Here is a 27,877-nt window from a genome sequence, read left to right as displayed (position 1 = left end):
CCTTGCAAATTTTGTTAAATATATAATCAAATATTCCTTGTCGCAATTAAAATATTTGCTTAAAGATTTGTTTTTGTAGTCGCGTGTTGTATTATTTTTCGGATAAAGTTGTACTGTTTATCGAATGTTCGTTGTATTATAATAGCGTGTTAATCTGTTTAACAAACAAGCACAAGTGAAGATAAATATTGCCTCTTTTCTAAACAAAATATCGTTTGTGTTCAGGGCGTTATCATCGTGGGAACTCGTGAACGGGATGACAGGCTGCGGTCTCTTGCTCGAGGATTGACAGTAAATCACTTGTCACCGCTAAGCACGTGCTGTGAAAACTACTAATGCGCGTTTTCTGGAAATGTGAATGACGGGTCTTCAATTCATTGCCGATACGTGACGTAGAAATTTGTTCTGGACGTGCACGTACATATGCGTCTCTTGTAATGACTTGCAGATGCTGGCAAAAGAGACGCCAATGAGAAGGTCGGTTTCGAGCCGGTAAAGACGCACACACGCGCTGGCTTGGCAAATGGCAGCATCTTATGCGCGCAATTTCTCACAATTAGCCTAGTTAAACGAGGGGCCTCGCCTGTCATTCTGTCGGTAATCAACCGGAAATCGATTCGATACGACGACGACCGCGATCGCGCGAGAGAAGAAGTAACCATTCGAATAGACGAATTCATAATCGAGAAACGAGAGAATCGCCGGACAGTCGACGACTGTGACTCTGATTAACGCTTAATTATGAGTTATTAAAGATTGCGTTGAGCGAGACGATCGGTACGGGATGATGAATATGCATTCCACATCACAAAGGCGTAGTTAGAGGCAATAGTTGACCGGCAAACGATCCCTAATTGCTGCGTATAAATTATTACCGTGTAATGATCTATCTCGTTGAAAGAAACATTTCTGACGAAATGAGGAAAACAATGCGAACAAACGGTGTGATTGTACAATTCACAGGCTTGAAATCGTCGATCTTGCATCGACCAAGTCTCGCTCTTGTGTTTCTTTAGTAAAAGTCGCCGAGAAACTTAATCTTAAAGTCGCCGAAGAATCCCTAAATAAATTGGATTGCAAAGTGTTTTATTTTTGTTGCAAACAACCATAAGCGGATTTTCGCAGAAATCCCGCGTCCATCGTTTATTCATGACCGCCTCCGGGACGAACACACCGGCCACTTTCGAGCGTCGTGTTAAAGAAAAACGAGAAGCATCGCGATCCGGAGCTTCGAACCGGATTTCGGGATTAGAATCAGATACCCTCCCCTTCTCTGAAACGTCGTCGATGCGTTTTCGTTTTACACGTACGTGAGGCTTTGAGAGGCGACGGAGATCGCGCCTTCGTGCGCACTCATCCCGAGTCGGGCGTTTCGAGGAACCGCGACAATGGGGCCCACAAAGGCGAGCGGGAAAGAGCCTCCCGCTCGTGTCCGTTCCTTCTGCGCCATGAAATCACGATCCATTCGTCTCGCCTGGAAATATATTACGCCGGCAGGCGACGAACCGCCAAAAAAGAAGAGCGCCCATCGTAGCTTGTTGCACACGGACGTGACGCGGCGGAACACAATTACCACGATCGGCCCCCGTCAACTTTTGTTGTTATTATTTCGCGCCACGAATTGAGAATTGTATTCTTTATGGCGATATTTTTGCCAATTCTCCTCGACACCGTCTGCGCATCGCATTGTTAGCAATGTAAGTATACGCGAGTCATCGCAATTACAATAAAACTCGATTGAAAGATTCGGACTCGTTAACGAATTGAATTGCTAAAATCAAACGCGTAAAAAATGTTTTTTTTTATTAGACTAAAACGTATGTCTTGCAATTGTTGAAATTCTTTTTCAGATCTTTGAATAATCAATCTGTTGCTTGCGTGAGGACGTAAGAAGATCAGTAATAAAACACTATTCTGCACAAAAGTTATAATTTACGTGATAAAACAAATTCTACAAATCTCAGTATCTAACATCAAGGCGTGCCACATTAAGGTGATCCAACAAAGTGGAGTTCAAATTTCTTCAGGACCTCGAAAGTGCCCAACCTATTCGGCGCCAGCCACGAAGGTCCAACACAGAAGTATATTTTATTCGGAAGAAAAGAGAGAAGAAGAGAAACGAAGGGGGCTTGAAATAGGGACTTTGAAGAACGGAGCTAAATCGCTCGTCTGGCAACTAACGTGCCATGAAGCCTTTCAGGCCCCTGGGTCAGCTTCGTTTTGAATTTCTCTCTCTCTTTCTCTCTCTTTTTTTTTTCTTCTCTTTTTCTCTCTCGCTTCTCTCTTTTATGTTCACAATATATATACATTCAAGCTTTGTACGTTGCAATTCCAAGAATTCAGATAAACGCAAATCTGCTTTTTATATCGTTAACATACATTTATAAATTTACTTAGGCGTATGTTAATCTGAAAAAAATTGTTTAAAAAATCAACTTACGGATTTTTTTTAGCACATTGCACGGTGACAAGTTTAACGAAAACAAAACAAAATACATCGCGCTGACAAAGATTAAATAATACGTGGCGTTTTATTGGCATTGTCGTGCGGGCTGAGCTGACGACTTCCGGCGATTACCATTCAAATCCTCATCATTTAGTCAAGAGGCTAATGTATTTTTTGTCTGGAAGCACATCGAAGTGTGTTAACGCGAATGTCTAACGCACACGTTCGAATTTCTTTGAGGATATTTGAGAAACGTTTTTTTTTTTCATCTACGCAGTTACGTTTATCTGACTGTTGCGCGCAAGGAATAAAATCCGTTGGTATGTGCGCACGTCGCGAGATATTTTTATGAATAGAACCGGACGCCATTAATACACTCCGATCGTTGTATTCTCTTCTTAAGTGGCAGTGTAACGGTCAAGATTGGCCGATGGTTACATTGGATAATCGTATCTATTATAGCGAAGGGTCTACCGCGAAGAGCTACTGAAGTTCTTCTCGAGTTAAGCTCGCGCGCGTCGCCACCGACCGTAAAAATTCAAAATGCAAACGCAACAACCAAGTTACGCGTATATACGCGCGCGCTTATTGCGCTTCGCGTTCACTATTATTAGCCGTCGGCCAATCTTGGTGTTTAATCGTGCGACGCGCGGAAAAGAGAAAGATAACCACAGGTATATATCTCTTTCATTAATTTCCTTTAAGGATTTCGCGGAGATTTCTCTCCGTCTGGATCTTAATCGACCGTCGTTACCTTCATCGTTGCCGTTTGGCGCCGGGATAATTAATCGTCTTGTTCACTACCGCTTCGAGTGGTCGGCAAAGGATACTGCGGTTGGTTTATCACGAAAAAGAATTATAAAGAACGAGCGAGGGAGGAGGAAGGAGGAGAGAGCGGGGATAGAAGATGAGACTGCGAGAGAGATGAGAGTTCGACTGAATCCCGATGGAACGTTGTATAAGAGGCGACTACCTGCTGTACGATCACAGTCTACTTCTTCTGTAAGAACGGGATTCGCGCCTACGCGTAAGTAGGATAAGGATATCTTTAGAGCAGGCTTTTATCGCCGAGAGTCAGGTGTGAATTGGCGCCACTGGTGATGATAATTCGATCAAAGAGGACGCGCCGCTGAATCCGCAGTCGCGTCCAAAGAGAAGGCTAGCGAAAATTAATTGATCTCGTTTTTTTCGCGGAAATCACGATACGTTTCTTCCGTAAACTGTTCGAAACACCGCGCTTTCGAATCAATGCACGACGTTTGTATTTCTAGGAAAAGTTCGCTTTCTTTTGCGTTTAAAAAAAGTTTGATCTTTCTGTTTTTATTCAGTAACAGCTTAATAAATGTTTAATGCGCGAATTAAATGTTTCAACAGAAACATATTACTTCCAAAGATCTTTAGTTCTCGCATAAAACGCGACGATATATTTTCGAATCTTTTCGGCGAAATTTTCGAATCGCAATATGCTCACGGATCGGTTATTATCGCGAGACATCTTCGGCTCGATCGCCGCGCAATTTACATTCGATTTTAATCGAGCATGATGTAATCGAGACGTTTAAAGCTAATGAACGAGCACTCGCGCCGCATTTGGTGCTCCGTTGAATACGCGAATTCGACGTAATGGCTATATTTAATTCGCGAAATGAATGAACTTTAAAGTGGATCGTCAGTTTGATGTACACTTTGTGTTCTCGCAATATAATTAAATATTTCCGATGAAATCAATTGAAATAACATTCTCGGTTTGTCAAGATAAACTCTGTTATTTGTTTTATAAAAATTAAAGACCAATCAAGCTGTTCGGATAAATATTACATTGCATAATAATAATAATAATAATAACGCTGTATCATCAAAGAGATGTGCTATATCGAGCCATTCTAACGACCGGAAATAGAAAGCGTAGGTGTCTTTCATTTTGCGAGTACGGTCCTGAGGCCTGGCCCGTTGTTTCGTCCTTTATGGGCACACGTACGTACGTACGAGGCGGCAGGCAGCAATATATAAGAGAGGGAAGGAGGGACTTTGTATAACAAAGATTCATCGGGACCGGTTTCGTACGGGCACCCTTTTTTACATTCTCCGAAGAAAAAGAGAAAGAGAGAGAGAGAGAGAGAGAGAGAGAGAGAGACCCCGCCGTGCCGCGGGTGTGAAAACTGACACCCACCCGCTTGTTATTTCGTCAAACATGAGCCCTAAAAATTATAGGCATCATACGCTAACGCACGTTCTTCTGAAACACTGTTAAACTACAAATTGTTCCCGATTGCGTATCGTTCTGGGTAATAATTTTGCGTAATATAGTGCATATAATTATATAATTCTGATAATATATGCGCGCGAGCGTGTATGTGTGTGTGTGTGTGTACGTCGTACAATATCATGCAAAAGAGTATTTTTTTAGATTATAATAATTTGTGTTTTATGATAGCAAATGAGAAATTTTATAATGACACACTTGATGACATCGCAAAAATGACCGTTTGTATGAACTTTTTTTATGCAAACATGTACGTGTGTGTGTGTGTACGATTATAAACTGTGTACGCATCCGTCGTTATTAAACTCGATACTGTATTGTGAGCCGCGCATTATTTCGAGCAACGAACAATTTTCGCGCGAAAACAGTAACGATAATGCGACGTAATACGATGCAAAGCGCGTCGATCTAATAATAATGTCGCGAAATGATGGGGACACACGCGTATTACGACACCTACTCACTTGTCGTTTCGCTAAACACGATCCCAGAAAATTATAGGAATCACGTGGCGTCGCATCTCCTCGTCGAGAGAGAGAGAGAGACCCAGCCGCGCGCGGCTCACGCCAAATTATTCTCGATTGCACGCTCGCGCTACATTTTATAACCGTCAATTAAACGTGACACCGGACAATTGCTGTTTGTGGCCGATAAATCCTCTCCCGTATAATTCCGAATGGAGGCGCAAAATTTATAGTGACCGCCTTCTTCTCGTAACATTGTTATCTATCATAGAATTTCAATTATATCATTACTCGTTGCTGTTATCTATAAAATCACAATTTTGATCGTTAATAAGCTTTTTCTGTTTTTTATTTTTCAGGACCAAGTAACCAAGTCGTTCAAAATCAGTACCTGGAGAAAAATTTGCTTTTCTTCTCGCAATTTGCAGATTACGAATTGACTTGATTGACTGCTATTATCTTAACAAAAAATAGTCGACGCGTATGTGTTGCAAAAGTTTGACACGCGCAAACGCGAAAAAGATATAACCGCGATGTAGCTCTCGGCGCGATCGAGAAAATCGAAAATTGCAAACGCGCGCGTTGCGAATAGGTATTCCAATCTCGCGTATTTACTCGCAGCTGCAACGATGGCTTGCAACGATTCCGAGGCAATTGAACCGAGACGAAATGCCGCCTGTACCGAGACCGCAGCGCGGCTAACCGCAGAACCCGATTATTTTCGATATGGGATCGAGAAGGGTGCCGCAACCAAAGGAGAGTGCCTGGAGAAAGATCCTGTATGGAAAACTCGAAATCCCAGACCGCGTGAAGCGAGCGCACAAATCTCGCCGCCCATGAAATCGAATTAACTCCGCGGCGCCTGACTTTGCGTCCCGCCGTTTTTTTACACGAGACATCGTCCCCGCATTCTCCGTCTTCGTTTTCGTTTCCTCGCCCGTCGTGTATACGGCGGGCTGTACGTCGGAATTTTTAACTGAAAAACGAAACACGTCGGCGAAGCGATCACGTTCGGTCGTTTCGGATCGCGTCACATTCTGGACGATCGCGACGAGATTGGACTCGGCGATCGTAAAGATCGCGACAGATTGGACTCTTTTTGAGATAACAACGTCGAAGCGTTGAAGTAAATTTCTTATATATTTTTGTTTTACATTTTACCGCAAGAATGTCAATTAAAGTAATAGAGCAAACGCAACGCATCTCGCTGATTCGTCCGTAACAAAGCAATTTTTCTGGATGACCGAGTTAACGCGTAAAAAAAAAAAAAAAAAAAACAATCTAGCGGGTATTCTAGCCGCGAGCATTTTTCAGAAACGGCGCGGTTAGAAAACCGACAGGCGTGGCATAGCATGAGGAACGTAAGTATTTAATGCCAAGTCGCTGTCCGCATTCTCGGTTGACAAGACTCCGTAGCTCTCACCGCTCTCCGAGGCGGTCGCGCGCTGTTGAAACTAAAGCGCGCGGTCTCCTCGCACATATAATGCACGTCGTGGTACACGGAGGTGTATCTAACAAATAAGGCACTTGTTAGTCGCTCTCCGAGACTAGCTACTCGGAGCAGCGATCCCGCGGGACGAGTTTTGCGCCGCAACCCTTTTGCCCATAATCGGCGGCACAATACCTGTCTCCGGAGGAGACTGCCCCGAAGCTACGAACGTTTCTTGCAAGTACATCGCCATAATCGGCAACCGAATCTTTCAGAGTATCTCTGTTCTTAATCACCGGCGCGCAATTTCAGTTCCAAACTCGAACAGATCGTTTTTCTCAAGGAGAACGGCTGTGAACCGAAGAAGTTGTGGAAGTTACTTCTGAAAAAAAATCAGAACGCACAGGCGTGTGATTTTAAATTTAAATAAATATATTAGACGCTTGTATACTGTTTTTTTTTTTTTTTTTTAATAATCAATGTACACAGTTGTACTTCTCCTTTCTTGAATAAATTAAAAAAGGTATGTGTTGCGAAAATTTTATCACCTCGCGATCACAGAAGTCCCCACTTCGTCTGTCAGTTCACTCGGTGACATTTTCCTTTCGATACATTGACAGTAAAAATTATCAAACAAATGTTAAAGAAAAAAATTATTTTAGCGAATAATTTCTATTACATTATTCAACTTCATAAAATTGTGATTATATTATCTGATCAATGTCTTAGAGAAAAACTTGAGTTTATAGACTGAATCTATACATAAGGAAGTGTATGGCAATTTGAACGAACAAAGCGGCATGGAGACACGTGCGCCTGTCGAATGTAACCACGTAAGTGGCCGCCGCGAAAGGAAAATTGTATTAGCAGAGATTCAAATCCGTGATTCCGATATTCGCTAAGAGCGATTTGAATCTTTGCTAAGTCTTCGTGGTTCCGATTTGCGCCGATAAGATGGCAGCACTAACAACTTACCTACGAAGATCCGTAGCGGCGCGCGCGCGCGCAGTTGCTTCCTTTTCCGTTTGGATTTGGCGAAGGTTCGTGACACGTTCGTGTGATTTTTATGATATCCACATTTTACGTGCCAATCGTAAGATGCATTGATGTTATATTATTTGTACACGAATTTACAACGAGTGCTTACGCGTCGCAAGTCTTTATAGATTGATTTTTTCAACGACAAATTAACTTTTTATGTTGTAGAACCAAGATGGTGCAACGACTAACCTATCGGCGACGCTTGTCGTACAACACAAAAAGTAACAGGAGACGTGTGTAAGTATTTTATGTTGCAAATAATAGTGCGTTAGTTTTAAACTGGTGTTATTGGCTTCGTGTGGTGAGATTCGTAGGTTCACAATGAGAATTGTAAGTTACGACAAAGTGTGAGGTTATGTTTTGATCAGTCCCGACAAATTCACACGCACTGATTAGAATTCTCATAACTAAAGAGCTTGCACTTTTAAATAACAACACTTCTAGTGGATTGTTCTGTTTTCTGAAATGTTAATTGGTTGGAAATGTTGGATGAAATGTTTATAGTGTACGTACTCCTGGTGGCAAATTAGTCTATCAATATCTTAAGAAGCCCAAGAAGATTCCAAGATGTGGACAGTGTAAAGACAAACTCAGAGGCATCCAACCTGCTAGACCCATGGAGCGATCTCGTATGTGCAGACGCAAAAAGACTGTCAAGCGTGTATACGGCGGAGTACTCTGCCATAAGTGTGTAAAAGAAAGGTATGAATACTTTTTTTTAAATGGCATTTCACAGAAATTCTCAAACTTCGTTATTCTTTGACTAGTTTTATTGATTGGATTAGATTTTCTTAAAAATATTGTTTTGTAATTTTTTTCATTAAGAAATACAAGGAACATTCTATAAACTTTTTATATAATTAAAAAACATGATTTGATATGATTTTTTTTCAGAATTGTACGTGCATTCTTAATTGAAGAACAAAAGATTGTCTATAAAGTTATGAAAGCACAGCAGGCTTCAGCGAAGACGAAAAAAGTGGAGAAATAACTCCGTTACTTTTTATTATACAAAATAAATAATAAAACCCCAAAAAATTAAATTCTGCTGTTTATTGTCATGGTATGTGCCACTCGCTTGTTTTATAATGAAACAAACTGCTTTCTCTCTCACACATACAGTAAGAAAGATACTGTATGACAATGAAAACTTTACATAAATGTTTTTTTCCAAAATACTCAAATACTTTTTAAAAAAATTACATTTCGTTTAAATTGTTAGTTTAAAACGATTTTGAAGTAGCAATCTCGGATAATTTTATTAATTTATCCAGTAGAGAGATAGTGCATTAATGTTTTAATATTTGTTTTGATTTAAGTACAATCATTTTATAATTTATTTACATTTTTACAATTTATATATTTTTCTCATATTTTATGTAGACAGTTAACACAAAAAAAGAGTTTGTATTTGATTTGCTTTTAGTTTTATATCGAGTTCTTACTATTTTACCGACGGTTCATACAACGCGAACTCGAGCAGTCATCAGCTAGTTCCGATCCTTGCCACGTTCCTGTCAGTTCCGATCCTTGCCACGTTCCAGTCAGTTCCGATCGTTGCCGCGTTCCAGTCAGTTCAAATCGTCTGTATTGCCGTGTTTTAACTTGTGCAAAAAAGTATTATCAGCAAATATCAAAACTTTTGCCCGCTGCTCTTCGAAATAGAAGAAAGGACGAAGGAAGGACATTTGAGGTGACCCAAGAAAGAAAGAACCAAGTTTTTCGTGATTTACATCGTATTATATATATATATGTATATATATATATATATATATAAGGTATGTTATTTTTATTATATCTTATGTACATTCAACATCGTCTTGACAACACCATAGGAAAAATGTTTTAGACATGTTCCAAAATTTGTTTTCGACAGTAACTCTTTGCTTGCTTTGTTTTTTGTTTTTTTTTTTTTGCATTTTTTTCTATACAATAAATCGAAGACACACGGAGGCGATTTGCTTAACCAATTTTATTTCTTTTGTCATTGAAAACTCAGCTCGGCGAGTGTATATAAATTATTATTGTTACGTGTATAATGTGTGTACGTATGTGTGTACGTTTGTGTATGTGTGCGCGCCTGTTCAGTGTATGTATAATACATGGGACGGTACCTGTAATATGCTCTTTGCTGGTTTAGCAGAGATTATAATTTTCGTTCTCTTCTTTTTTTTTTTTTTTTTTTTTGAAGCAGGTACTTTGACAGAGTTCACTGCGGAAAGAAAAAGTAAGAAAATAAAAAATAAAAAATCACGCGCTCCTAGTATTTTTTAAAATTAACGCTTAACTAAATATAATATATAATATTTATATATATATATAAATCTATATAGCTGCACACATACAAATTCGATACAACGATCGTATTTATCACTGTAGCTGTACTTCGTTTTTATTATTACTTTTTTACACGACAGAGTTTTTCGAAAAACTCCAAAAGTAAAAAAAAAAGAATTATATTACGCGCGCGTCGTTCTGACCCCATCATATATATCTCTCGCACTAAATAATTAATAGATAACTTACGATAATTAAAACGTTTTGCAATTTAGTCAGATCTCTCTCTCTAAACAATAAATAAGTTCTTCTTTTATTAATAAATAGGTAGTGGTACACAATAAAACGCGAGAGGCGATTCGTCTATTATTATTTTTAATCACATCGTGGTTCTCGCTTCCTCTATCTGTCAGAAAATCAAGGAAAAAAATAGAAAAAAATAAAAAATAAAAATAAACATATCGCAAGAAAAATTGTCGTGCGATTTGAGGCGATTTTGATTGATTTTTTGGACTTTTTCTCCGTTGCTCCTTTCCGTTCGATCTCATCTCTCACGCTCTTGTAATAAAACTTTTATACGAGATAACCGAAATTACACGTACGATCAAAAGTTTTGGAAGTGTGACGCGTATCTTTCTTTCTAAAATAGTTTCTGAAACGGAAAAAACCACAGGACGATCGAGAGTGAGTAAAAAAAAATAAACAAAAAACAAAATAAAAAATAAAAAACGAAAGAAAAATCGGAGAAGTCGTACGATATACTTTCGTTCTTACAAAACTGTATCTGATTTAGTTTTTTTTTTTTGTCTATTTTCTCTGTTTTGCGCCTACACGTATGTCGTGTGTGTATGTGTGATATATTGATAGAGCTCTATATGAAATCTAAATATTTTCGTCGAAATTAACAACATCCTCAAAACTTCAGGTCGCACTCGCAGGTTCGTTTTTGCTAAAACACAGATAGTTATTTAGCTTGAGAGTTTTTTTTTTTTTCTTAAGATTCTCTTTCTCTCGCATGCGGAATCCTGTCCGACTAATTTTATTATTTACTTCAATCGATCGCGGCGCGAAGAATTCGACTCGCGCGCGAGCTCTCTCTGTTCTTCTCGGTCAGGATTTCGCGCGATTTTTCATCTCGCCGTTCTTATACGTTTTTTTTTTTATCGTACGTTTTTTCTTTTGTTTAACTTTTTAATACGAACATTTAGGAAGATAGCGCTATCGATAATTAATATCTTCTGAAATTTGTTAACATTTTCTATATAAAAATCTGCATTTGCGTGTATTCACGTATTGCTTTCTTAATCGTCGCCGTTCTCAATAGCCTTCTTTCTCTCTCACTCTTTCTATTTTTGTTTCTTTCCAAGGGAGATCTAGTCATCGTCGCGTTTGCTTCCCGCGATCGCTCTCTCTGCGTTCTCTCGTTTCTTTCGCGAAACACGGAAGGAAACACGACGAACCGAAAGACACCTATTTTGTAACTTTTACAACGCGCTTCATGTAACTCACACTCGTTACACGCATCATCGCGCAGACAAAATGTATCACAAAGTAGCTGCGCAACGACGAGTTATTGTCGTTTCAAGTTACAAAATAATTGTGCAGAGCGTACTCTCGACGTTCTTAGAACTCTCTTGTCTGTGACAGCTCTCGAAACAGCGTCTCGTTTCACGAGGGAAACAATTGAAACGCGTTTCGAGACGGAAGCAAAACCAATCAATCTCGTCGCTCGCAGGCGCGACTCTCGTCAATTGTTTCTTTTTTTTTTTTTTTGCGATCGGAGGGAGAAGATTTAGTGGCTAGAGAATTGGCTGGTCGCGAAAGAGCTACTGTTCTCCGCTTTGTCGTTGTTCCATTTGGACGCGAAATTTCGCGCGTTCCGCTCTCGTCCGCCGTCATCCGTCGTCGCTTCGACGCGTCGTGTCGACTACATCGCTGTATACAGTGTGTTAGACCGCTAAATTAGAAAATAACACATTTCTCCGCGACTCGCTTCAGAAGTCAGTTTCGCGTAAATTTCACGTGCGCGTAGATTTTGTCTAACCGATTGTACGTTTCTCGAATAAACATCCCGATAACATCCCGTACGTGGTATAAGTCGCGATCCGGAAAGCAATTTTTACAGATAAATGCAGGTGCAACGAGACACACGGTGAAGCAAGCAGCTTTTCTCGTTCGGATTTTTATCTCCTAAAATAAAAAGAGAATTTCTTCTCGTGAAAATACCGCGTACATTGCACAAACGGACGTTGCTCTTCGCAGAGAAACCTCTCGCAATCGGATTGTGAAAATAAAAAATACGATCCACTCGATGGATGTCTCTTGCACCGCATATCTCATACCTCCGACTTTACGTTTTCTTATTTTTCCACGCATTTCCCTCTTCCGACTCTCTACGTTTCTTTTGTCGTCTGCCGGGGAAAGAACGATCAACTTGCAATCGAAGTCGTCTCGATCCTCGTCGAGCAACAACAACATCGCACTCCGGATAGTGTTGATATGTTAATGTATTGCTTGTCGATGAGGGGACACGCTTTGTAATCGTTTATTTCTCTCGACGACGTTCTTGGAGGTACTCGTCGAGCGAGAGATTCCTCTTTTCCGACCGGAAACATTTCTTCGCCGTGCGTTCCATTCTAATCGAAGTGTGTGCCTCGCGTTTCATTACATCAATACAGTATTTATCTTCTATAGAATAATTTCGCGATCGCATACGCTCGTGTGCACACGAATATAGCGCAGGGCTGCGAACCACCACTCGATCCTCATTCACGCTCTCGCACTCGCACGCGCATTCTCTCGTTGTTATTTTTCTCACACATTTGTCTCGCGTCGCACGCAGCTATCTCGCGCTAAAAAGTAAGTGTCTTGCACACTCGCGTTGGCACATGTCCCCGCTTCGTCTGTCTCGTTTCCTTTCGTTATCGCTAATTCAAAGATTACATCTACATAGACCGTCACTCTCGTGTATAAAGTAACGCAAAGGCAAGAACCTTTTTAATTTCGTATCGTCAAGAATTAACATTGTCTCGCTCACTTTGATTCGTTCTCGGTTGTCGAGGCGACGAGGGTGTGTGTACAATAAGTGCAGTGTTATTCGCTACGTTGACTGACGAGTAAGTAATGAAAATCTATGTTGCATCGCGTGCGTCACGCTACATCGACAGAATCTCGAGAACTGTTACGGCCTGTTTATTTATTTATTTTTTTTTTATTTTTTTTTATTTTTTTTATTTTTTTGATACAGTAGTTCGCGATACGGTTTCTCTCTACTATAGTCTAATTGTTTTCTTATTATCAGCGTATTATCGACTGTAACTTTAGTATATACGTGTAGGAAAAAAGCGAGAGGCCGAGAGAGCACAGACGCGTGTTCGAATGACAGTTTTTAGGCCGATATGTAGTTCGTCATTTAAACGTTTCGATACGTATTACATACACTAAAAAATCGAAAGAGTCATTCGGTCAAAAAAAAAAAAAAAAAAAAAAAAAACCGACAAAACGCGCGACAAATGATGAAAAACAGATGATCGAAAAATCTTTACGGAAGTAAATATCGTTTATATACACTGTGTGATTGTTTCTCTGCAAAATTATGCAACGCATATTTGTGTGATTTGACACAGATTTAAATTAACAGAGAAGAGAGCGCTTTCGTTTATCGACAAAATACGATTGAGCACAGGGTTTGTACGGCAGTGATTTCAAAGAAATGGCTCGTTTGTCTCCGTCGTCAGTCTGATCTTACGTATATCGGTATATCAGAGAAACAGGCCTATAGGAAACGAATGACAGGATCGGCGCTCGTTGTGTTCGGGAGTTCCTTATACAATGTGTGTTAAATATTGATCCCGTTGAGTTTTTCTAAAAAAAAAATTAAAAAAAAATCAAAGAATGTCCTGATCCGGACAATGTAAATTATTTGTATTCACGAATTACAGCGATTCCTCACTCGAAAGTTTCGCGGTAACTCAGTAAGTCGTTGTATGTGTGTGATTCGAGATGACGAATACGTGGTCCTCGTACATTTCCTCTCGTTCCGGTCTTCTAGACCGGGAAGTGTAAAACTTGATGAATGTTCAAGTTCTTTTTACGTGGAATGTCTGCAGTGAGTGATTTCGAATTTCTCGGTTGAGAAGTGTGAAACAGCGTTCGCGAGTCGCTTCGGAGATGCCGCGAGGTTCATCTCGCGGTGGGAGGGAGGTCAACTACCGTTGGTACACGTATCTACTCGCGCGAGAAGAGATATTCTCTCGGGAAATATATATCGTCGCTCTGACTAGGTAATCACGAATCCTGGGTGATATATGTGTCGTCTTTTGCTAGACGGACGCGTCGAAGGAGTTGGAATACGTGAGATCCTTGAGGGTGGGGCAAAATTTCCGTGGCGCGATCAGCCGATTTGTCGGCCGATTTGCGTTCGCAGGAATCTGGGAAAACCGATTGACGGACGTTACACGAGGAAACCTTGCGAGGTGGCGGACATTTGCGCTCGTAACGCCGTCACGCTGTTCATTATCTTCTTCTGATGTCCCACAAGCGTGATGCCAAGAGCCGTGAGCTCCTGGACGGTAACGCGCGCCGCCGCTTCCAGCGTCGTCACACCCGCCTGTTCGAAGCTCTCCGCGTATCGCGACATCTTGATGGAGGCGAGCCACTCGCTGACAGAAGTCAATTGCGTTAGATCCACCGCGTCCGGCGCCAGTGGAGTGGTGCCCCTGTCGAGAATAACGCGTTAGCAAAGAATGTTCTTTCGTCAAGTCGAAAACGAGATCTCAGGATTCTTTAGAGTTAGTATTTGGATTGGTCTATCGACACACATTCACATTCGCAAAAGTCCAAATGTATCTTTTGTTAAAAAACATTTGGTTCGTTTGCTATTGACTACATCACAAGTTAACGATATAGAGGCTAAAGAATGAAATAACGAAGATCTCACGCGTATCATTCAGCTTTTATTTATTATATTACAAGAACTTGCGAGAAAACTTGGCAAGAAAGAGCTTAACGAGCTTAACTTGTTTCGTAATATGTCGTTGACATCTTCGTTATTTCAGAGTTATATCAGAGAATGTTGCTCATAAACGGGATTTTGTTTTCCACACATCATCGGAATGATATTCCTAAATGGAATCAGAGTTCAAACACAATCATGATTTACTCCTACAGTGATAATCACACAGATTATTGATCATAAAACGCAACTGTGTGTTTGTTTTACGGTTTTATATACATCGAGGGAGGTATGTATAAATGTTTACAGATACGATATATGTGGTTGTATGTACACATAGTGCAATTGCAAGAGGCAATTTTGTATATACAGAAATTATTGTATATCGATTGGTTGGGGATATAAAAAAGGGGATATTTTATCACAACTCGTAATGGATTCTAGAGTGGATTTGATAAAATCTGCAAGAAACTCCAAAGACTAAAAGTATACATGTGGTTTATTTGACAAGTTTCTGAGGGCATAATGTATAAAACATATATGTAATAAAAACGTATAATCTTAACACACCTACGTGTAAAAAAATCGCTATTCAAATATATACACACTTGGAGTGGAGGTTTCCTAAACAATATCCTGCAAAAAATACATTTCCTATACATACATCACGCGAACGATCTTGTACGAAAAAGTTTATAAATTATACGAGTGTATAGTTTGAAAAATAAAATAGCCAATTTTTTAAAATTATTATAATAACAATCAATTGGCTTTGTGCATCTTTTTCTTTTGTACAAACGTTATGTACACACTTAGGATACGTGGATGTGCAAGCGTGAGATTCGTCTCGATAATAAGCAAAATGTAAGCACTAAGAATAAAAAATTAAACTAGTCTTAATAATGATATTCTATTAATAATAAGAAATATCATGATAGAGCAGTGGAAAATATACAATGTAAACTAACAATATAAATAATAATACATGTGTAATGGTAAACAATAGTCTCAATAAATAATACACAAATGGACGTGATACAAACAATAATGCTAATAATGATACAAACAGTGATAGTGACGACAGTAATGAGAATAATGATAGGCCAATCGCTAACAATGGTATTGTTGACGAGCGTAAAATGTATCATATGTAACGTGTTAGTGGGTACATAGTTTATATCAGGGGGTCGTATGTACACGTGAGTGGATTACGGTGCGTGATGAAGACAAGCAGAGTGCGACACAAACTAAGACTGGTTATACCAAGCGGGGAGGAGATTGCTGTCTACGTATAGCGGCAATATTTCATTATATCGCGTCAAAGAAGCAGAGAGAACGTGAAAGCACAGTCAACGTGTAATCGAATCGTCGAAACGCGTTCTAGAACTCTCGGTAATTCTCCGTGTTATCTAGGGCATCAAATACAGAAAACAGAAATGATTGCGCTCTTTGTTCCTCCGCTTCTTTTTCTCTCTCGCTCGAAAAAAGGGATAGAAATAGGGGGAGGGAATTTTCGATGCGGGGGAATGCCGCGTGATTGAGATTTTTCGTTTTTGCTTTTTCTTTACCTGTTCCTCAAATGCACGTTGGAAGATGCCGACGAGGCGGGTGGGGGTGGGGGTGGAGCACCCCTTTCTCTGATTCTGACAATTGTTAGCATTTGTTAGTGCAATGGAGGTCATACTAGGTGTGTGTTACATTATCTGCGGACTTTTTTAGTTTCTCGTTTTATTTCGACGCTTTGATTCTAAAATTTTTTCATCTTTTCCCTTTACCGTTCGAGCTTTGTTTGTGTGATACGTAAACAATTGCGTAATTTTGAAGAAATGCTTAAAAGAAAGAGAAATAAATAGAAAAGTTTGCGTAATTAGTTCTTAAACGTATTGAAAAATTTAAGCGAGAATTGTTTTCTATTAGTGAACTAAAACAGATGCTCACCTCCGCTTTTTAAACGTTTATTGCGAAAAGAACTTCAGAATTTTGCAACCAATATAAGATCCAAATAAATCTTTTCTTTCTAAATGGCATGTCGAGACGCTTCTCTATCATATTCTCTGGAAATATCTTAGAAGTTATTGCTGTGATTTATGGTCGATTCAACGTTGCGGAAACGCATCGTGCAATTTATATATATATATATATATATATCGCCGTTTTCTTGTTTTCATTATTCTTATTATTTTTTTTTTTTTTCATTATATATTACGTATAAAAATACTATTCTAAACTGGTCAACCGATTGCACGCGAGCTGTATATATGCTAATAAGTCTTGGCAGTTTTGTTGAGATAGAATCGATGCCTTTGATAAATATTATATAAACTTATGTTAACTTCACGTAAACGGTAGTATATGTATCATAGATCTGTTCTTTTTTTTTTTTTTTTTTTTTTTAACTATGGATGCTTTGAGCAATTTGCAGATGATTGTTTTTTTTTCTTTTTTGTTTATCGAAAACTTTGTCTTGTTGATTTTAAAACTTGGAAAGAATTCGAAATAGGTACGCATCTTCTTTGTCGTTCGGTTTTTGTACGTCTACTGTGTCCATAAAGAGTATATATATCCGCTAATGTTAAAAATTACGTAAACATCTGAAAGACTCTACTTGCTCTTATGCAATGTCGTGTGTATGTGTGTGTTACTGCTCTCACCACACTTAATTCTCATTAATCTTCAAGCTCTCAGAAACACGTATAACCTACATTATTGCTATTCGATGATTAAAACTGTCTCATCTCTCTATATAAAATTTGGAAATACTCAAACTCTTGATTTATATCTCGTTTCGGTAATGTTAATCGTTAATATACACTCTAATGTTTTCTACTGTTAAGATTTATTGCTTCAGCTAATGCAACGTAGAAATTCTCTCTGTAATATTCTAACGTGTTATATCGCTACGTATATTTGCCGATAATTCATAGTAAAAACCTGTATATAGATTTCTTTCACGACGGTTCTACTCTTGTACATACGGTCTATAGCGCTTCGATAATATCCTACTGCGTGGCTGCGCCTTTTCACCTACATTTGTCACATCTATACTATTCCATCCAATATAACTTGGATTATATTTTTTCTCTCTACTATATATCCTCTTTTGTTTCTATATATAATATATATATATATATATATGTACTATTTCGCTGAAAGAGCGTCTACAATTTCCTACGACTAGCGCGACCGTAAAATGTAAGATTTTCTTAACGATACGTGAGAATGCAGTCTTTTGAGATTACGTCCGGTTCGAATTGCTAGGCGTTAATTGTGAGATTGGGCTTAAGAAAGACGGGCGGAAATGTGATGTTTTTAATGATGCTCGTTAATTTTTTATCTGAATTTCAAGCGAAACCCCCTCCCTTCAGCCAAAATGGGAGAACGGGACCCAATTGGGATAGGTGAGCGGCGGCTGTTGGTGTGGCAGTGCGTGTGTCGCTGCGTGTGTGTGATAGTGTAAGCTACGGCCGGCTCCTGGTGGCATTACTGGAACGGCAATCGCTGACTGGGCCTGTTGATGGGCCTGATGGCCGACTACGTCTACGAACGGGCCCGCCGTGCTGGCGGCTGGGCCTGGTGGCATCGCAGCCGCCGCCGCCGCCGCTGCTGCGGCCGCTGCTGCCGCGGCCTGAGCGGCAGCCGTGTGGCAAGTGACATAGTACGGATTATGTGCAGGCGGCCTCACGCTGTAGGTGACGACGGTTGTTGTAGTGGTAGTTGTTGTTGTGGACGATATAGTTGTCGCAGTTGCGTTGCAGTTGCGGTAGTTCGTAGTCAGGTACCAAAGGACACCACAAAACCAAAAGCATAAAGAATTAGCCCAGGGAAAAAGAGGCGGCTCGAAAGAATAGGAGAGAGAGAAACCGACGAGACTTCCAAATGCGAATATTGCGCGCCCCATTGGCGTTGAAATAAATGCGAAAAATAAACTCAACAAAAATAAACAATATAAATAGTTTCGTCGTTATAAAGTTTTGTCCAACGGTATATGTTCGAGAAAAACACCAGGACTTACTCAATTTTGCTGCAAATTTCGACTAACATACACAATTACGAAAAATTATAAATCAACTTTCGCTACGGATTTATCTCACACGGATATTTTATATACGAATTTTTACTTGATCGCTGCGAAACTTAAAAATTTTGTTTTCGAAATCTTTGTCAAAGAAAACCAGCAACGCTAAGTTAGATCCTGTTGCATAGCTGTATATCTGATAATAACTGCGTGAAATACAAACTATAGACTCAAAGAAGTACAGAAACAATATAAGCAGCGAAAGCAATTACAAGCTCTGTTAAAATCGTCGTATATATGGCGTGATCTCAATTACAGTAACGCGGAAAAAAAATATCCTAGCTGAAATCTCATATAGACTTTCGTCCATAAATTAATTTTTCCGACGCTAAAAAAACTCGCTCAGCCAAGTATGTTCAAGCACAAAATATATGAAAACGTGACTCTTCAACACGAAGATATCAAGATTTCGAAGCGTCAGGACATCGTGTGAAAGTGTGCGCTACTGCGAGAAGGAAAATAGGGAGGTTGGGACTTTTGAGGTAAATCGAATGATTTACTTTTTGCACAATTTCCTCCTCTTTCGCAGTGGAAGTGAATTTTGGCGGCTATTCAGGAAATTATAAGAAAATATTTAGAAAGATTTTGAAAAGAATAACAAAAAAAGATGAAAAAAAAAAAAAAAAAAAACTAAAATAGGAAAGACATAAATAAAAGCAAGTGCAAATAACGACAGTCCAGTACGTGTACGTCCGCTTCCAGTAANAAAAAAATATTTAAAAAGATTTAAAAAAAAAAAAAAAAAGAAAAAAAAAAAAAAAAAAAAAAAAAACTAAAATAGGAAAGACATAAATAAAAGCAAGTGCAAATAACGACAGTCCAGTACGTGTACGTCCGCTTCCAGTAATGCCAATCAGGTCAAGGGAATCACGGCGACGCGTGCATAAAAGTTATGCACACACGGCTTTCATTTTTTGAGCATATACACATATGTACGGCACGTCACATACGTGTGTACGATTGTGTGCTTGTGCGGAGCGCCATACATCAATGAGCCACAATGTCAAAGCCCATTCCAAATAGCGTAGAACGGATATGGCACGATCCGCGTGAGCGTTTCGGCGAATGAATGAAAACAAATATGAGCTGTCGAGAAAAATTAATTTATGGACACGATAGATATGTATATATATATATATATCACGTAGCATGCGGTGTGATTTTGATTAATATACATAATGAACGAGCGATGATTCAACAAAAAGAAGAAAAAAAAATAGAACGTTAATAATGGCAATGAGAGAATGAACAATTATTTGCGAACGTGCGCTCGAAGCACCTGAAGCAAACTTCATTCGCTGTGTGCTGATTATTATACTTAACGCCATTCCGTCGTATCTTGCTTGAGATTTAGACGATGAAGATTATCCGCTAGATACTCGAAATACGCGAGATACTGATTTCTCCTATCACCGTTCTAACAATTATATCGATCCTCTGAGAGGACTGTTTCGCAATCCTATCACGTATCAGCATTTGGCGATTAACGATCGAATGGAACAACATCAAGTGAGTGCTTTTACCTGTTCTGAGCGATTTTTCTAAGCGTGTCCGGGCTTCGTATCAGCTTGTCCAGAGTCTGCGTGAGATTGGCGAAGGTCGGTCGGTGAGTACGCTCCTTCTGCCAACAGTCGAGCATCAGTTGGTAGATAGCTTCCGGACAGTCCATCGGCGCCGGAAGCCTGTAGCCCTTTTCGATTGACTTTATCACATCTTGATTCGACCAGTTCCAATACGGCCTCTCGCCGTACGACATCACCTCCCAGCAGACGATGCCCATGCTCCAGACGTCAGAGGCGCTTGTGAATTTACGGAACGCTATCGCCTCCGGTGCCGTCCACCGTACCGGGATTTTGCCGCCCTGGACATAAAAAATGGCAGATAATCCGTCGATTATCGAACGGAATTACGGACAATGGGTATTGTTCGGATTGATTTTGAACTCGAATCTGTCGCTCACCCTGGTCGTGTAAGCTCCCTCCGTGGCGCTTTCGATCTCTCTACTGAGTCCGAAGTCAGCGATCTTGCAAACCAGAGCAGCGTTGACTAACACGTTCCGCGCGGCGAGATCGCGGTGAACGTAATTCATCTCCGCGAGATACTGCATGCCGCTCGCGATGCCGCGCAACATGCCCACCAGTTGCAACACCTGGAACTTGCCGTCGTTCGCGCGCAGAAAAGTGTCCAGACTGCCGTTTTCCATGAACTCCGTGATGATCATCACCGGATTGCTCTTCGTCACCACGCCCTGCAGGAATATCACGTTCGGATGCTCGAACTGGCCCATTATCGACGCCTCCGTCAGGAAATCGTTACGAGCCTTGTCCGCGGAGCCCGGCTTCAATGTTTTTATTGCCACATCTATTTCCGTCCGTCCGTCGGGTGGCAATTTCAACTTCCCTCGGCAGACGTCGCCGAATTCTCCACCACCTGTGACCGTAATCATCAAGAATACAATCAAGTTTCACATCAAAACCACAGTTCGTTGCGTCGTTATATTTTTTCGGGGATAATAAAGAAAAATCCGTACCTATGATGGCCTCTATCGTGATGTATCCGGCGTCGATCTCACGTGCGAATTCCCGTACAGCCTGATTCGGGTCCTCGTAAGTGTGAGGATCCACATAACTCCTTGCACCTGCACCGCCAGCGCCGCCTGCGCCCGCCGCGGCGACCCCCACTGCAGGTGTGAACAGCGGCGTGGTCACTGCAACGTCACGAAAACAGAGTTCATTATATTAACACGAGGGCCGGTGGTGCGAAATTTTGACAGTAATTTTCGACCGCGCGTCTCAACACACTCGCTCTATCGCTCGGCCAACCGTGTCAAATCCGCAAAATAAAAAAAAAAAAAGAAGAAAAAAAGAAGAAAACACTCACACAATCTCTCTCGTGTCGACGAGTTAAAAATTTTCAGTATAACAAAACAAGACAAAACAACCAAGAAAGCCAAACGCAGGTGGATTCTAAAATATATATCTCTCCTCTTTTTTTTTTTTTTTTTTATTCCCACTTCTAACGAAAGAATTATCCTTTTACTTGTCTGTGTTTTATCTATATCTCATAGAATCTGTTCTGTTTTAATGTTCGAACGGTGTCTATGTATGCTAGAAAGAATTCGCGCATATAGCCAATCCAACGCATGCCAACGCACATCCTCTCTCCTCGCATGCGCTCGCGAATTGTCTCTGAGAATCATTGCGATGCATTTGAAAAAAGTTCAGCAATCAACACCGCTCGTTCTGCCGGATGTTACAGTCGATTCAAACAGTTTGTCTTCAATGCGTTTTTCTGGCGCGCGCTATTTTTCTCGCTCGAAAGTTAACTCTTTTTTTTTTTTTTTTAAATAAATCTCTGTATTTGAATCGTCGCAGAACATCCGAGCACTGCATTTCGCATTACACAGTGGTAGAAGAAGAAAAGCGATCGCAAAGCACGATCACCTAAAGACAAAAACAAAAAAAAATAAAAATAAAAAAAAAAAAAACTAAAAGGTATCAAACTAAAATACAAGAACATGATGCAATTGCGTGCAAAACACGGGGCCGCGCGCCATGCTTTTATCACTCGCGAACTTTTCATCCATATCGCATATCTAGGACAGTGAAGAAAGAAAAGAATGGAGCGTAGCGTAACTAAAGCGAAACTATACCAAATACGTGGAGAGCTCGGTGTGTGAGTGTACGGGTGTGCTGCGTTGTCATGTTTTTTTTTAGCATATACACGTCGTGTCCGCGATTTCTTTCTCGGTCGCAAAAAAATTTTTGGTCGGAAAAATTGGGGGAAGCAAAGGACTTACGCGAGGACTCGCTCTTGTTGTTGGTATGGGTTGTCACAATCGGTGAACTGTCCATTTTGCAGTGCACTGTGAACAACACAACAACCAACACACTCATTGACAAACAGCAAAACAAAAAGAAGCGACGGGTGTTTTAATGATGATGGTTTTTTTTTTTTTTTTTTTTTTTTTTTTGTAATGACGTACGTAAAAAAGCGAGGAACTTTTTAAAAAGTATTCTCGGCTCGATCACAAAATGGGTGGCCGCGTGTAATTAAACGGGAAAATATGACTGCGTACCCGACGATGAAATGATTTTATATACTATATCAAAACATCAAACACTAAGTTCAAAAGATACGCTTTTAACGCGTTGATTTGGAATTTTTTTTCACGTCGTTTGTTTTTTCTCCGATTTGCGTCGCGAATAAATTTCAGAAAAAAAGCACATTCAGTAACACACACTGATAAATGATACACATGCAAGTAAGATGATGATACAAACAATGCAATGCAACATACGCAAGCACAATGCGTGAGCACGCACAAAGTGTTGTCTACGAAAGTTATTTAGAACAGTATCGTGCAAAATTTTTTCCACGTGTGTATTTGACATGTTCGTGTGTGTGTGTGCGTGTGTATGTGTACGTTTAATGTGTGTGCGTGTGTTTGGAAGCGTAAAGAGTTTCGATTTAGACTGAATAGTGTGTGATGCATGTACCAGGGGTTGCAAAAATAATCTACACAAAATTGAGTTCCTAGAAAACAAAACTTGAGGTGTTTGGAGAAGACTTACTGTAGGTCACAACTAGTCCTGTAGTAGCAGGCGATTGTGTACATTGTTTCATTGGGTTTTTTCATGGATTTTTCATGGAGGCAGGTTCGATAGATTAGGGGAATCGCACATGAAAAGAAAGAATCGAAAGAATTTGGTTAGAATAATGGCATTCAGGCGGCGGGGCCAGATTAGTTGTGAGTTTTGGATTTTTTCGTTTTTTTGGTTTTTTTTTTTTTTTTGAAAGCGATCGTTTCTCTTTCATTATTGTCCCTTTGTCGCGGACAGTATTTTCAGAGTCCGACTGCTTTCTCTCTTCGCACATTTCTCTCTACGGTGTTACAAAAAAAAAAAACGTTTAGCTATCTCTCTTTTCCTCTTTCACTCTCATCCGCAAAACAAATCTCTACGACACTGAAGGGGAAATGTTCAACGCATTATCTGTCTGTATACGAGGTATAGTTTCGATACTTGCTGGAACTAAGGGGGCGGGGGGGGGGAGGGCAGTGATTCCAATATTAGTCACAAGACACGAGGGCGCAATGAAACAATTATGAAAGTGACAGTAGTGGGGGGATGTAGTAGCGAGATAAGTGAATTCTTCAACAATAGAAACTCTCTAGGCAAAATACGAACGTACCTTCGCCGTTTCTGTACTCCAGGGTGTCGCAGTCGCTGGGTTGCTTCTTGTTGCACTCGTCTGAGCCCCTGCTGCAACGAAATCGCATGATATCAAGTGGACCGAGAGGAGATCGAAAAGAAACGACTTTATCGCGCGCGTCGAAAAACGTTAATAATTTGCATTTGGTTTATTTTCGAATTGTCAAACAAAAATAGAAAATGCGTTATCCGAATATGTTTGTATTGCAAACAATTCAATTACCTTCTGAGGAACAGAACGGCCATGATTATAATAATCACGAGGAGCACGACCACAGCGACGACCGCCCCTGCGATTATCCTAACTCGCAGGTTGTCATCCGCGCCGACGTAGTCTGCGTGTAAAACGCTCACATTAGAAGGCACGAGATAACGTAAGAGAATTGCGAAATGCGAACGCCGCTCACTTGCGGCGTTTGCTTACCTAGACCCATCACGTGGGGTGTCTTCTTAAATACCACCGGCGTGTATTCGCCCCAGCCGCGGGTGGTCTTGGCGCGAACCTGTATCGCGTAATCCGTGGAAGGCTTGAGACCTTTGAACGTGGCGGACAGTTCGGACGTTTGAATGACGGTTGCATTAGTGGCGTCGTCGTAGCGCGGGTAACACCTCACTGTATCAGATATCGAGACGATTATTAATCCCGTCGCGCACGATCGAGCGACAATTTCGAATTGATCTCATCGCGCACTGGCGTAGCACTAACTACAAGAGACTGTAGCTTTTATTGTAAAATAGCTGTTTTTTTTTTTTTTACCTTCGTATTTCTCGACGAGATCGTTCTTGTCACCGCCGACTTCGATGACCGGCGCGTCCCAGCTGATACTGAGCTCCGAGCTCTTGACGCTCGTGATTCGGACGTTGCTCACCAGACTGGGCACGCTCGCCTCCGTCGTGACGGTGATGTCCACGTATTCCGACTTGCCGACCAGCGACGACACGCCGTTCTCGGCGAACACTTGGAAGCGATAAGTGGTCACCGCGTTCAAACCGGTTATCGTGATCTTCGTGTCATTGAAGATTTCCTGCGTGAAATAAAAAAAAAACAAAACGATTTCGCGTGAAGTTTCTTTATAATCGAGGAATAATTAGTCTATCACGTAATGTTATCGGTAATCCTTGCGTATGTAGGGCGCCGTAGAAAACTCACGGTGTTGGGAATGTATTTGACGCCCATGCTGCAGGCGTCGCAGACCACTCGGTAAGTCGTGTCGGACCTGCCACCCTGCATATGCGGCGCGTTCCAGGAAAGGATCACCGTCGACTGATCGACAAAGTTGACGGTCAGGTTTTGTGGCGCCGAAGGAGGTTCTGCAAGAAGTATACTCTGTTTGAGATTTTTGCGCGGAACGCGTTTCATCTACCGAATTCTCTACGTTTCGCGCTTGTGCGCGTTTGATGCTGAATAAATTATTACCTTTATCAAATAATTTTCATTCCGTATATAGATCTAAATTACAAAATTTAACATATTTTTTTAATAATTTCCGCAAGACCTCGATTAATTACTCGAGCGCGATTATTCGTAAATTTGAAAAAAATTCCAAACTCGGTTCTCTTTCCAATACTTCTCGTTTTCTAATTTCCTTGTTTTAATAAGCACGTGACACTCGAACAATCCGGGAACGATATTAGCTCGAAATCCTCCTAATGAGAAACAAAAAACAACACGAATATCTTGCAAAAGAAAATTTTTTTCACTCACGTGTACAAGGCATTTTCTTGGGATCCTTTTCCGCCCGATAATAACCCGGGTCGCAGCGACATTCGGTGAAGGCGTAATCGGAGGCTTTGCTGTGCTCCGGACACGGTTCGCACGCGTGAGAGCCGGCGTCGTGTTTGAATTTACCTATCGGGCACTCCTTGCACTCCTGCTTATCTATGTCGGCTTGATAGCCGGGCTTGCAATGACATCCGCCCGACGAAAGGTACCACTTGCCGTCACCCTTGCAGAGGAAGGTCGGCTCCTGGATCTTGACGGCGTTCGCGACGCAAGTGCCGATCGTTTGTTCGATCACCGTGACCTCCTTGCCGGTCGGCGTAGCCGGAAAATGGGCGAAGTTCACCGAGATCTCGGGACAGCTGATGTAATACACCTTGATGGCGAGAATCGATATGCACGCGCCCTGATCGCGAAACGCGAAGTAAACGCCTTTTTTCGTTACCGGAATCGACTTCACTTCCGTGTTTATCACCACCTCGGCGTTCGTGTTGAACCTTCCCTCGCCCGCGGCGATGCGACCTAATATGAAAGATCGTTCCATTGACTTAAAATATTTGTCCTAAATACTGAAAAACTGACGCGAGTTGAGGAGAAATTTATTACAGAATAATACGCGGAACGTATATTAGAAAAACTTTCATTTTCTGTTTTTTTAATATTTTCTCTCAAACAAATTATTTTTACGTTTTTTTTTTAACAAAAACGAGCTTTAGAAAGTAAAGCTCCTTGTGAGATAATCTTTCGATCTCGCACTTTATTACATCACCCACTCACCGATAAGCTTATAACTCTCGGGCTCCCACGGAGGCGGCTCCTTGGTGGCGGCGTCGAACTCGTAATAGAGCAGACTGAAGGTCTCCTTGCAACTGAGCGCGTTCCCGGGAAATAGCGAGCAGTCGCGGGTCGTGAATTTGATTTCTATGTACATGCGGTTCGCCGGGCCCCTCTCGATGAACGGCGTCCACAGCCAGTTGTTCACGTTGTTGTACGCCACGTCGCAAACAACGTAACTCCGCCAATTTATTCCCTTGTCGAAATTCGTGAAGGATTCCTCGACCCACTGCAACAACACGAAGAACACAAAGAACAAAAATGAGAAACCGGTTAATGTTTCAGGAAAAGATCTCTTCTTTCTTCTCGCCAACTTTTGTTAAGTGAGAGTCTAATGATGTGACCTGTTAGCTTCCCTCCCGAGCAGTTTAGAAAAAGTTTTCTTTGAAAAATATCCCAGAGAAAGTGATTATGTGTGTCCCGTTACGCCAGTGAAAATTTTGTTATTCTGACCCAATTTTCTCTGGTGTTACCATCAACCGTGACAAAAGCAAGAAAGCACCACCCGTCGTCATTGTCGTCGTCGGTCGACATCGAGCGACCGTAGAATCCACCCTCGGTAAATGACGAGGCGGAGAAGACCGGGTCGTCGACTTGCGACAAACAGACCGCAAGGAATTACCGGCGCGCGTTACCATTAGTTTTATTGCCCCCCTCAGTTCTCTCGGGCTCGTCCCGAGTGCGACCGCAAAAAGTTCCGACCGGAGCAAGAAGGATCCATCGTCGTCGTCGTCGTCGTCGTCGTCGTCGTCGTCGTCGTTGTTGTCGTCGTCGTCGTCGTCGTCCTTGTCGTCTTCGTCACCGAAATCTTCCCTCTCTCTTTCTCTCTTTTTCCTATATCTTTATATCCTTTCTTTCTTTCTACATTCGCCTCTACTCTCCTCGTCTCTCACTTTTACGCGCTTCTCAGCTCTTGCGTATTTCATACTCGGACCAGGAAAGACTCGGCAGGTAAGGAGTGACAAAAAACGGGTAGAACCGAGGCGGAGAGGCCCGTGCGCGTGTGCAACACTGTATGTGAGCCTCTTATCCAGAAGATTTCCTCGCGGACGTGTTTCCGGCAGGCGGGCTGCAATAAATTCAGCCGCGCCGGCTACCCGGTTGCAAAAGGGAGATTATTACGGGGACGATGACGAGGTCGAAAAAATTTCATTAAAGCAC

General features: G+C 41.1%; 2 protein-coding genes and 1 long non-coding RNA gene across 10 annotated transcripts in view; 2 read left to right on the top strand and 1 right to left on the bottom strand.

Moving 5' to 3' along the window:
* Positions 1-54: 54 nt before the first annotated feature.
* LOC109853568 lies at positions 55-7,558 on the top strand. Its single transcript, XR_002250129.1, has 3 exons — positions 55-1,697; positions 1,851-3,473; positions 5,533-7,558. It is a non-coding gene; the product is annotated as an uncharacterized LOC109853568 (long non-coding RNA).
* Positions 7,559-7,613: 55 nt separating this feature from the next.
* Positions 7,614-8,686, top strand: LOC109853567 (60S ribosomal protein L34-like). Of its 2 annotated transcripts, none has more exons than XM_020425801.1 (4): positions 7,614-7,695; positions 7,809-7,880; positions 8,148-8,345; positions 8,538-8,686. In XM_020425801.1, the coding sequence occupies exons 2-4, from the start codon at positions 7,816-7,818 to the stop codon at positions 8,632-8,634; spliced, it is 360 nt and encodes a 119-aa protein (XP_020281390.1). In that variant the 5' UTR covers positions 7,614-7,695; positions 7,809-7,815; the 3' UTR covers positions 8,635-8,686. The 2 variants fall into 2 exon arrangements, with proteins under 2 accessions (XP_020281390.1, XP_020281389.1); XM_020425800.1 differs by having other exon boundaries at positions 7,618-7,642.
* Positions 8,687-9,809: 1,123 nt separating this feature from the next.
* Positions 9,810-27,877, bottom strand: part of LOC109853572 (ephrin type-B receptor 1-B) — a 94,532-nt gene continuing 76,464 nt past the window's right edge. Inside the window, exons 4-16 of one of the 7 annotated variants that reach the window (XM_020425810.1) lie at positions 26,660-26,945; positions 25,868-26,404; positions 25,313-25,473; positions 24,920-25,187; positions 24,587-24,775; positions 24,386-24,497; positions 24,143-24,213; positions 23,524-23,541; positions 22,749-22,814; positions 21,480-21,656; positions 20,910-21,379; positions 20,473-20,810; positions 9,810-14,638 (exon numbers count right to left, since the gene is read on the bottom strand). In XM_020425810.1, the coding sequence (XP_020281399.1) occupies positions 14,374-14,638; positions 20,473-20,810; positions 20,910-21,379; positions 21,480-21,656; positions 22,749-22,814; positions 23,524-23,541; positions 24,143-24,213; positions 24,386-24,497; positions 24,587-24,775; positions 24,920-25,187; positions 25,313-25,473; positions 25,868-26,404; positions 26,660-26,945 (2,958 nt within the window). In that variant the 3' untranslated portion in view covers positions 9,810-14,373. Of the gene's footprint in view, positions 14,639-20,468; positions 20,811-20,909; positions 21,380-21,479; positions 21,657-22,748; positions 22,815-23,523; positions 23,542-24,142; positions 24,214-24,385; positions 24,498-24,586; positions 24,776-24,919; positions 25,188-25,312; positions 25,474-25,867; positions 26,405-26,659; positions 26,946-27,877 lie in introns of those variants that run through there. The other 6 variants (XM_020425811.1, XM_020425814.1, XM_020425812.1 and 3 more) reach the window with 6 other exon arrangements.

Source organism: Pseudomyrmex gracilis, unplaced genomic scaffold, assembly GCF_002006095.1.
Source record: "Pseudomyrmex gracilis isolate BER0280 unplaced genomic scaffold, ASM200609v1 scaffold_50, whole genome shotgun sequence".
NCBI classification, from domain to species: domain Eukaryota; kingdom Metazoa; phylum Arthropoda; class Insecta; order Hymenoptera; family Formicidae; genus Pseudomyrmex; species Pseudomyrmex gracilis.
The sequence above is the reverse complement of the archived record's forward strand: the minus strand, read 5'-3'. Positions and strand labels throughout refer to the sequence as shown.

Excerpts from the sequence above, each read along its gene's own strand:
- LOC109853567 (XM_020425801.1), top strand. The coding sequence starts at position 7,816 with ATGGTGCAACGACTAACCTATCGGCGACGCTTGTCGTACAACACAAAA. Across the intron at positions 7,881-8,147 it reads AAAAGTAACAGGAGACGTGT|TGTACGTACTCCTGGTGGCA; the intron begins GTAAGTATTTTA and ends AAATGTTTATAG. Across the intron at positions 8,346-8,537 it reads CATAAGTGTGTAAAAGAAAG|AATTGTACGTGCATTCTTAA; the intron begins GTATGAATACTT and ends ATTTTTTTTCAG.